The 10,734-nt window shown below is 35.5% G+C and overlaps 2 protein-coding genes across 2 annotated transcripts; one reads left to right on the top strand and one right to left on the bottom strand.

Moving 5' to 3' along the window:
* The first annotated feature begins 770 nt into the window (after positions 1-770).
* LOC109218106 (vesicle-associated protein 4-1-like) lies at positions 771-4,799 on the top strand. The gene is made up of 7 exons (XM_019382426.1): positions 771-1,233; positions 1,392-1,462; positions 2,216-2,297; positions 2,388-2,506; positions 3,965-4,042; positions 4,127-4,246; positions 4,331-4,799. The coding sequence occupies exons 1-7, from the start codon at positions 978-980 to the stop codon at positions 4,388-4,390; spliced, it is 786 nt and encodes a 261-aa protein (XP_019237971.1). The 5' UTR covers positions 771-977; the 3' UTR covers positions 4,391-4,799.
* A 1,002-nt stretch (positions 4,800-5,801) lies between these two features.
* Positions 5,802-8,063, bottom strand: LOC109218107. The gene is made up of 2 exons (XM_019382427.1): positions 7,356-8,063; positions 5,802-6,461 (listed from the first exon to the last, which is right to left on the bottom strand). The coding sequence occupies exons 1-2, from the start codon at positions 7,815-7,817 to the stop codon at positions 6,099-6,101; spliced, it is 825 nt and encodes a 274-aa protein (XP_019237972.1). The 5' UTR covers positions 7,818-8,063; the 3' UTR covers positions 5,802-6,098.
* Positions 8,064-10,734: the final 2,671 nt, after the last annotated feature.

The following is a 10,734-nucleotide window of genomic DNA, read 5'->3' as shown; positions in this document are numbered from 1 at the left end:
ATTTAATTATAAAACATATTTGATAGCAATAGTACTGGACTATACTTGTTTTCTGTGAGTTAAAGAAATTTAAGTGAAATGCGATAAATTTTAAAATATTAAATTTAAGATATGATCTGTGGATATGAAAAAGAAAAAAATTCCAAAAGATAATTATTAAACTCAAAAAAATTATTTAAAGGGCTATGAAAGAAGTAAAAAATGTAGAAGGATTTTTAAATGACTTGACTTGAACGGTAAGCAGGAAACTTTTACACTTTTAAATGCAAAAAGGGGAAGAAGAAGAAAGAAGAATATATGAAACTAAAATTTCTTTCAAAACATGCACATGCATTGATTTTGACCCGATCTCTAAATGATTGTTAAATAAACATAAAAAATATTTACGTTATTTATCTTTCCTTCAAATATAAAAAATTCCATCTCCCGTCAATCTCAAAATTAACAACTCCGTCATGCTGTGTATTATTATATAATATATATATATATATATATATATATATATATATATATATATATATATATGTAATAACTAATCATCTAGAAGAGATTGCAATAAATAAACAAATACTCCGGCAATGATCTTCAGGTTGTTAGGCTCGTGTAATTGTCAGCATAGAATGTTAATTTTGCAAGATCTTTTTAAGTAAATGTTTAAGGTAAGTGTGAGCGGACGTGAAAACAAAAGGAAAATGCAATTAAAACTGTGATTTGAAGTCCGAAAAAATGCGCTTGTTTCTGTGCACTTTCCACTTGGATCAAACTGCTACACTTTCTCCAGACAGTAAATAACGACAATTTACGAATTACAACAAAGCAACAAATCAACCCGAAGACTTCAATATAATTACATTACGTGACTTCTTTCTGACCTTAATAACATTTAAGTCAACGTGAAAGTTTTTCCTCACATACCCTAATTTTTATGACCTGAAAATTGGAGAATTCCAGTAGAATTCCGGCCAAAACTCCACTCGATGGCCATCGCCGACCACCACAAGCCACATAATTCCGACGGAAAGCTCTGGAAGCTTTGTCCTTTTTGGCAATCAGGAACTATCTCTTCATCTTCTTCGTCTACACAGAATCTTCACTCTCAGAATCACAGCCACCAAAACGGCGTCGGATCAAATATCTCTCGCTCTTCTACGTCTGTTACCTCCGTTGCCAGATCACTGCTTCCGGCTCGGCGTAGGCTTCGGCTCGATCCAGCTAACAATCTCTACTTTCCTTGTGCGTCGCCGTTGACTATCTTTGACTTTATTTATATTACTTTTTCATTTCCTTTTAGCTCAACAATTTTCAGTTTTTTTAAGTCATGTAATTTCGTGTTGGAGTGTGAAGCAATTACGTTCTCCTTTTATTGAGATAATTTAATATTTTTTTGGCAGATGAACCGGGAAAGCAGGTGAAGAGTGCTGTAAAGATTAAGAACACTAGCAAATCTTATGTCGCATTTAAGGTAATTTATTTAAGGATCCTTTACGTAATAATTGGTGCTAGTAAGGTCTGTAATTTTCAGAAATCGCTTTTAATCTTATCAATTAATTTATGCGACCTGTGTCAAGTGTTTGGAATCTATAAATTGAAGGTGTTACATTAAAAAATACGAGAAAGAGACGCTAGTAGGAGGTGTAATTAATCTCCTAAGTGATTTTACCATTTCTGGATCTTCTGGATGGTTCATGTTGAACCAATAGTATCTACCTTCAAACCATTCACATTTACTCTTTCTTTGGTGTGAAGCTTATTCTCATATCTCAAATTGGTCTGTTCTATGCTTTAGGGTCGAAGACTAGACCAAGACAAGTGAGCTAATGACAAAGCAGAATCTCAAGTACATTGATGTCGCAAAAGGGCGCTGGGTTAATATAATTATATATCTTTCTGTAATCAGAAATCTAAAAAAGATAAAATAAAGAAAATCATTTTTTTGCTGTGCAGTGAAGCTCCCTGATTTATAACTATTGTCTTAAGTTCTTGAATTGACGATGCATCTTGCAAAGACTTTTCAAGTCTAAATTGTTGTTCTGGTATTCTTATGAATAATATAGCTGACCTTGTCTAGTTTAGGGTTGGGGCATAATAGTTGTTGTTGTTGTTATTTATGGAGGTTTAATTTCTGATTGCCTTCTCAGTTCACACCATATAATTAGTGGTGTAAGTTTCTGATTATTACCTTTTATTCCCTTGATTCTTCCTTTTGCATTTCAAGTTTCAAACTACTGCACCAAAGAGCTGCTACATGCGACCTCCTGGAGGCATTCTCGAACCTGGTGAAAGCGTTATTGCCACTGGTAATTGGTTTGCCTAAGTTATCTTGTTTCCAGTATCTTTTTTGGATGTAGACGATCAACTTATATTTGGATTTTGTGACTGAATGATAGTCTTCAAGTTTGTCGAGCACCCTGAGAACAACGAAAAGCCTGTAGATCAAAAGAGCAAGGTAAAGTTCAAGATCATGAGCTTGAAGGTTAAAGAAGGAACGGATTACGTACCTGAGTTGGTAAGCGACTGAACATCCTAGGTCTTTTTAAAAGTGGCAATTTTATGGGTTTGCAGCATCTTTAACCACAAAGTTAGTTAGGGTATCATGCTTCTTCAACTTCAAATACTCATCATGTGCAACACATTAATTTTCTTACTGATGATTCGTGCATTTTAACTTAACATATTAACATGGAAAGGTGTATATGGACTTGTCTGGATCCTGGACATTTTTTTGCTTTTTGTCCTTTTGGTGCTGAAAGTCGTGAGTTCTTGATTTGTCTATCTGTTCTATGTATTTTTCTTTATGCAATGATGGACCCTGTCCTATCTATCCGAACATCTTTACGAAAATCAGCTGGGGATTATATTATTTACCGCTTATATAAATAGAGCATTTTATGGTAAGATGCAGGTAATATGGAGCTCTATCATAGGTCCGCATTATTTGAAATGACATATTCATGACATGCTCCTGTATAATTGTATATCTATCTTATTAAATATGTTAATAATTTGTTAGAACTTAGAAGTAGTAAATTAGAACTTAGAAAAAGCTCGGATCTTTGGTACACCTTAATTTCAAGACAAAAAGTTCATCCAGGATGTATAGCTTATTTGTGGTGGCTGTATTCTTGTAGTTCTGTGCTTGCTTCTTCTTTGTCCTACACTTAATTCAGGAGCTTCTCTTACCACCTTGGCTATGGTGACATAGCAGAAGCTCTTTCCAGTAGGCTTTGGTTAAGAAAGGATATTTTAGCTGAGTCCTGTCTTTTGAGTAGAGTAGCATTAAACATTAGATAAGTTGCCTTTGGTATATTCCAAGAAAAGAATTGTTAAAATTGCATAGAGATGTGCTTGTAGTGTTGTCTTAAAATCATGACCTTCAGTACAAACATATTTGATGATGTCTTCAAGGCAAAGCCTTCAGGAGATTTTGGAAAATCCGGTCAAATGTATTCGATGCTTGATATGTACTTTCCTTTATTGTAAATTTAATCAGTTAGAACATCCTGAAAAAATGGCATAGACTGTGAATAGATGAAGTTACTGAGGTTAGGAGGTGCTTTTTACAATGTAGCTAAGAACAGTTGCTTTTGTCTGCAACTCCCAAGTTTGAAATGTTTCGCCTTTTTTAGCATCAAATTTAGGAGCATCAGAATGTCATACATAACCCATTTCTTCCTGTCCTGTCTTTGCGATAGTCAGGATTACTAAAGATTTTCTTTTCTTTCACCATCATTCTATACTCCCTTGGAAGGCAATCTTGGTGCAACAAACTGTTTCTTTTGACTTGGGTTCTCTCCTTGGAAAGCGATTGTGCATTCCCAAAACTAAACGTGGGAATTTCGTGCCTCAGTCGCCATTGTGTGCGAAATCTCCTGTGTAACTACAGAATATAAGTCTATAGTGTGACTCGAATTTGTTGTCAATAAATCCAACAGTGTTATAATCCTGTTGGTTTGTGTTGATGCAGTTTGATGAACAAAAGGATCAAGTGACTATTGAACGTGTCCTACGGGTGGTGTTCTTGGACCCGGAACGCCCTTCTCCGGTAAGAATTAGACATGTTACTGTTTATCTGCTTGTACAATTTGCTCCAAGTTCACTCTCCAACTAAATAACTTGATTGATTAAGGCACTGGAAAAGCTAAAACGTCAGTTGGCTGAAGCAGAGGCAGCATTAGAATCTCGCAAGAAACCTCCAGTTGAAACTGGACCAAAAGTTGTGGGAGAAGGTCTAGTAATAGATGAATGGGTAAGACTCTGTCTGTGTATATCAAGGCATTCGATTCCTTTAGGCTCTAACTATGTTTTTCTGCTTGCTCTTGTTCATCAATAGAAGGAGCGAAGGGAGAAGTACCTAGCTCGGCAGCAGGTTGAGGCTGTTGATTCAGTGTAAAGCACTAGCGGATTTTAATGCAAGTGCCTCTTTTGCCAAAATTGAAATGTTAAACCAGATCCATCCCTTTTCTGCTTTGGTTCTTTCGAAGGATGGTGGAGAAAAGGGCAGTGCGGTGCTTCTTGTAAAGAAAAATAATCCGTGGAGGTTTAGTTTCCCTTTCATGGGGGTAAAAGTTTGTTATGTGATCGTTTGGCTGTTTTCTTGTAGATATTGCATTTCTTTTTGCTAAAAACATATTTTTTTGGTGCCATAAAAACATAAAACTGAGTACTGCTCATGTAGCGGCTATGCTACCGAATGCTTCTTGTATGAGTTTCCCAGAGAGACAGAAACTATAGTGTTCCTTAATATGGTAGGTAGTCTACATTTAACTTCATAGGAACTATTGAGAGCTTAAAGTTGGAAATTGGATGTTATCTTTAGGAGTTTCATGCACTTTGTAGCTGCTAGGAATTGAAATAATACAACTATACGATTTACAAAGATGCTTAATGTGGTAGTAAAACTCTTCGTCTGTTTAGGCGGTAATTGTGTGGACCGCCCACTGATAACAAAAAGGAATTGCATAGTACCAAATACCAATTATTCCACCGTATAACTTTTTCGCATAAGCTTATAGAAAAACTAATTTCCTTGCAAAGATATCAAAGCTAGAGTGCTAGATTTCTATAAAGATCTCGGGAGGGAAAGACGTGAGGAAGTATTGCCTCTGCTTTTTGATCTATTAGTCCTGCGATGAATTTCCAACTGTACACAGAGAAGCACAAATTTTAACCAAACTAGTGCCAGCTAAGAAAGAAAAGAAAACGAAATTAAAAGGGTTAACCTAATTTGGTAATTAGAAAAAAAAAAAAGGCAAACCAAGGTGAAAGAATGCATGATTTATGTGTTAGGTGTTGTCTTGATTTTCTTACCATATTTTGTTTTTCTATCTCTTGAAGGAAATGACAACATATTCACCTTGATTGGGTTTTCCTTTTTGTAGAAGGAAATTATAAATCTTTCATATTTGGCTAGTCCCTTTTCTTGTGGGAAAAGGTTTGGAGTTCTATAAATTGAGGATCCTTCTTTCTCATTTAGTAGCATCCACAATGTAGCCATATGAGGTTTGAGAGTCGTGTTTAGGGGGAGAACTTTACGGGACAAGTGTTAGCGTGCCACTTGTGTTTGTCTCTTCGTGAGGTTGTTCTCTCGATATTTTGTACTCTCTTTTATTATAGTGGATTGCTCATCTCCGTCGTGGATGTAGGTCAGTTGACCGAACCACATTATATGTTTGTGTCTCTTTTGGTAGATTTCTCTTTTGTTGTCTGATTTATCGTCGTTGAAGGTTTGCTTTACTAGCTTCCGCATGACACCTCACTTTTTTCGATCCTAACACTAAGCAGTCTTCAACCCTACAAACAAGTTGAGAAAAGCAATTACACTAAAATATCTCTAGTCACATTTTCTAATAATCCAATCACTTAGTACAAGGAAAGAATAACTATGTCAAACTGAAAAAAAAAAAAGAGTTCCAAAAAGAAACGGATAAAGAAGCTAACACCAACATTCATACACAACCTATACATAATGAACAAGTTTGTATCTGGAATGCTTCGCAAGAAATTTTGATAAGAAACTCATTACAAGCAATCCAACCAGTAACCACGCCTCTAAGCAGCCACAATCATCAAGAGTTCCAATCAGTAAATCATCAAACTATTCAGAGATTTTCCGGCAATTTAAAGTTCTGTGATCCACAAATTTGATGAGAGCCATTTTCCACAAAGAGAGCTACGCCACATTTGCTACTATTGAAGCCATCCCAAAGAGAGAAATTAACAGTTCCAGAAATTGTCTTCTTTGCAGTAGTAATATCCTTGACTGAACAGAGCTTTTCCAGCTTCCTAACAACATAGTCATTTGCAAGCATTTTTCCTTTGTTTTCTCCCGTAGCGCAATCAGTCACCAAACCGCATTCGTACAGAGCAATCATGATATTGACACCATTGTTGTCCACCTTACTCCTCAGAGATCCTAATAGGGATACTTGCAAGGACTCTGGTGTTGGCCTCTCGAATGTCGCCTGTTAATATGTCTTTTGCAACATTAGCAACTGAGAGAGTTTTGATTATGGAGCATCTTCTCTTCCAATTTATTATCAGTAAGTACATGTATTGGATATATCATAGGAGGCTGACTATACCACTTACCTAGGAGGATGACTTGTAGACTTACCTAGGAGAACAAGTACAACACTATAATTTAACATTGTGTAGTTATGAGTATCCTAATAGCAACATGCATAGGCGGATGAAAGCAATAATACGATGGGTTCAACTAAACCCAATATTTTCAATATGAAATATAGGCATATATATATGGGAAAAACCGCTAAAGTTTCAATGAATATTAAATTCCGACCCATAGCTCAGTTTAAAACCTAGAGATTGAATACATCAAATTTTAAATCTTGAATCCGCCTCCCAATTGACACGTATTTTCATAAGAGGTGGTCTATATGAAATTGTACTAATCCAACGAATGCAATTATGCAAGAGTCTAATGACAGTAGTTAAACTAAACTGTACCATTCAATACAATTCTTTATCAGAATAATGTGTTGAGGTCAAAATTTAGTTACTTTTTCTTGATATCCAAATGATCAAATCTTGGATAGCACATATTAGCTTATCATTTCCAGTAGACTGTAACTTGGTGCAAGATCATGACGAATTTAATCAATCCCACATTAATTGGAATCTAACATAAAAATTCTCTGTATCAACTACGATTGTTTTTTATCAAACGGAATAACCAAGACAAATTGGTATTTGGTAATATAAGATCGTGAAGAAAGATAAAGATCTTGGCAACACCAAAATGCACCATTCTATTTATTATATAAATCTACTAATGATTCCATTTATGATCAAAAGCAAATCTTTTTAAAATCAACAATATAGTAAGAAGAACAGACCTGGAAGGAAGGAGCAGGAAATCTGGGGGCAGATTTGATGCAAGAGAAGAGAGCATCTTGTTCATTGGCAACACATTGAGCTCGTCCTTGGACCACAATTTGTGGAGTAAACATTGTATCAAGATTTAAGGCCTCAACATAAGCCTTCTGTTTAACGGTCCATAAACTCGACCCAAATGGATCTTTCCAGCCCATATAATCCCAGTAATCCACATGATATGCCAACAAAATCACCGGCATCTCCAGGTTAAAATCGCCTCTTCCTATCCTCGAAAACAACAGCTCCGCCTCAGGAGAGGTGGCGCAGCCCTGTGATGAGAATAATTCCACCACCACTGGCCCGCACCGTTTCTGCTCCTCCGCCGTTAAGTCTGCCGTTGCATTGTCGTTAGAGGTCTGGTGGTGTTTGGAAGAAGAATGAGAAGAGCCTTTGCCGAAGCAAGTGAAGAGACGGCGCGCCATTCTTGACGTGTCGTCTCAACCTGGCGATGCCTTAAGGGAGATTTGAATGAAATGTTCCAATGAATAATTTGTTGCCTTCTTTTTCTTTTTTTTTTTTTGGTTTTGTTTAAATAATATTTATGGGGTTTTCAGAGGGTGTTAAAGAAGAAGAATGATAAAAAGAGAAAAACGAAAAAGGAAAGCGTAGAATTGTAGAAATACGAGGAGACGGTGAAGAGAAAAAGGTGGCGGAACAAGTGCTTACAATGGTGTGCTATTCATACCTTTATTACAAAACGATTCCTTGGCTCTTCTTTTGTTTTCATCTATAATATAAGAAAAAAATGAAAATTATTATATTTTCTTATTGACGGAAACAAAACAAGAGTAATCGCAATCAAGGTTTTCATATAAAAGTGTAGCACAAGATATGTGAATTAGATATACGATAGATCTTGTAACACATAAAAATGTAATAAGCATACGGATTTTTATCTTATTATTAATAAGAATTTAATATTTAAATGAAGAAGAATAGAAGGATGGAAACAGTAGTCATTATATTCGAACTATGCGCCATCATTTTTAGAAGATTTTCTCGGTTATATAAAAAAAATAGCAGAAAAAAGTAGCTACTCTTCAAAAGTATTTTTCTGAGAGGCACTTTTGAGAAAAATACAGCAGTTTTTTAAAGCTTGGCCAAACACTAATTGCTGCTCAGAAGTGCTTTTTAAATTAATTAGCCAAACACAAACTGCTTCTCACCAAAAGTACTTTTTAAAAAAGCACTTTTGACAAAAAAATACTTCTCAAAATAGGCTGATTTTTGCAGATTGGCCAAACGAGTTATTAGTGATTACATCTGAACTTTAAATGAATTATGAACCAATTGATGAAATTTTTGTGTTATCTCACCCAATTCGCCAACGCAAAGTACTATTTAGATGATTAATTATAGTTAAATTATGCTCCTTCTGTCATAATTTATGTGATATTTTTTCTTTCCAAGATTCACATTTCTTATTTTTGACTATATACATTTAATTTGGAGATAGAATTTTTCAGTTTTTCGAAGTAAAAGTTATATATTTATAAAAACTACGTAAAAAGTACGATAAGTCACTATAATTAATAATTTAAAATATCTAAAAAGCATATGAAAAATTATAATTAAAAATAATTCGTATAACCTTCGATATCTGAACACCTTCACATAAATTGGAACAAAGAGAGTGTGAACTTAGACTGTCAATCTATTACAATCTCTCTTTCTTTATCTAGACTAGATTGGAAAAAAATTTATAAATGATTTGACATGGAATAAAATGTTATGCTCTTTGCATTATACAAAAGTGAAAAGAGAAGTAAAATGGGAGGTGTAGCATTATATTGCTGCGAAGGAAGGTCGGCGGCCATAGATTGAATGTCGATACCGAGTGGGTGACACGTTAGTATTGGTTTTAGGTAGGTTACGTTGAGTTGGAAACGTCAGTCGGACCATCTGTCCACTTGCAACACTTTGCAAAAAGTGCGATGCCTTCACTAGGAATCTCTTTCAATAAACAATTACTCTATCTTATTATTATTTTGAATGAACACAGATTTCCCCATATTATAAAATTAAAGCTTGAAAATAAGAAGGACAATTATACTTCTGTAGTGGTATAAACAAATTAAAGTAACATACAGCGAGAGATCAAAGATAGACGTCTATTGCACTATCTCCGTTCAAGTTATATGATGTAATTTGATTCCGAAATTTGAAGAAGAAAATATTTTTAATTTTTGTTGAAAAAATTTATGATTTTAAGTATACGATCGAATTTATATACTTATCAAATATGCTATTAAGTGTCATAGGTTGGTAAAACCAGAGACATACGTATGTTCGGAGAAAGAGTAGTCACCAAACCCTGTTAATTTCCGATTTTTTTTTTTTTTGAATATATAAATATACATATTTGAAAACGGTCATATAATTTCTTGAAACCCTTGAGATTAAACGTCCGATTCGAGGTTGAGCGATTAGCTCATGTATCACGCTACCTTTAAATCTTGAATTCGTTATATGGGTTAAAATCTATCTTCAGAATACTTTAAAGCAAAATGGTATTGGTGAAACGCTCCCAGAAGTTGTTGGACTTTAAAGGCATTGAGCTTCAAAGACTTTACGCATTGGGCTTTAAAGTATAAGAGTGTGAATTGGAAATGGTGGAAAATAAAATGGAGGGAAATGAAAATTTGAATGAAGTGAACTTTTGACTTGCACTTTGTCCCTCATTGGCGAGGGACAACTACATTTGTGTGCTTACATATAGAATCACTTCTTAAAGCTCTTAAAAGGAGTTGAAGAGAATGATCCCTCGCGCCGTCGTCGCTCGCTCGCTCGGCTCGGCTTTGGCTTTGGCTTTGGATTTGTCAAACGATCGATAAGATTATTGTTGGGCAAAATTTATTTAATTATTTAATAATTAATTAAATGCCAGATCACTGCTGAAGATTCAGAAGGATAGTCTGGCCGCGGTACTGGCGTAACCGCGGTAGGACCGCGCCAGAACCCTGCTGCAGATTCAGAGGGCCACTCTGGCCGCGGTCCTGGCGTAACCGTGGTAGGACCGCGGCAGGCCGCGTAAACTTCTGAAAATGCACCTTTTCCAGAACAAACATCACACCTCTTCCAATAATTGCCTATAAATTCTGAGGCATGACTTCGTTTTTAACACACCAAAAACATTACAGAACTTCCTTCTTTCTGAAAATACTGCATTCTAATTCGCAGTCTCTCTCTCTCAAATTCGTAAGTGTGATTTTGCTCTGTTCTTTAAGTTCGTTGGTATCCTGCAGTTTGTATTGCCACTGTTGCAGGAAGGTTTATCCTGTTTTATCCTGGGAGGATTTAATCCATTACCTTGGCAACGCGTGAGGGGGTTAAAATTCC

The sequence above is a fragment of the Nicotiana attenuata genome, unplaced genomic scaffold, assembly GCF_001879085.1.
Source record: "Nicotiana attenuata strain UT unplaced genomic scaffold, NIATTr2, whole genome shotgun sequence".
NCBI lineage: Eukaryota > Viridiplantae > Streptophyta > Magnoliopsida > Solanales > Solanaceae > Nicotiana > Nicotiana attenuata.
This window is presented reverse-complemented; position numbering and strand designations above follow the sequence as displayed.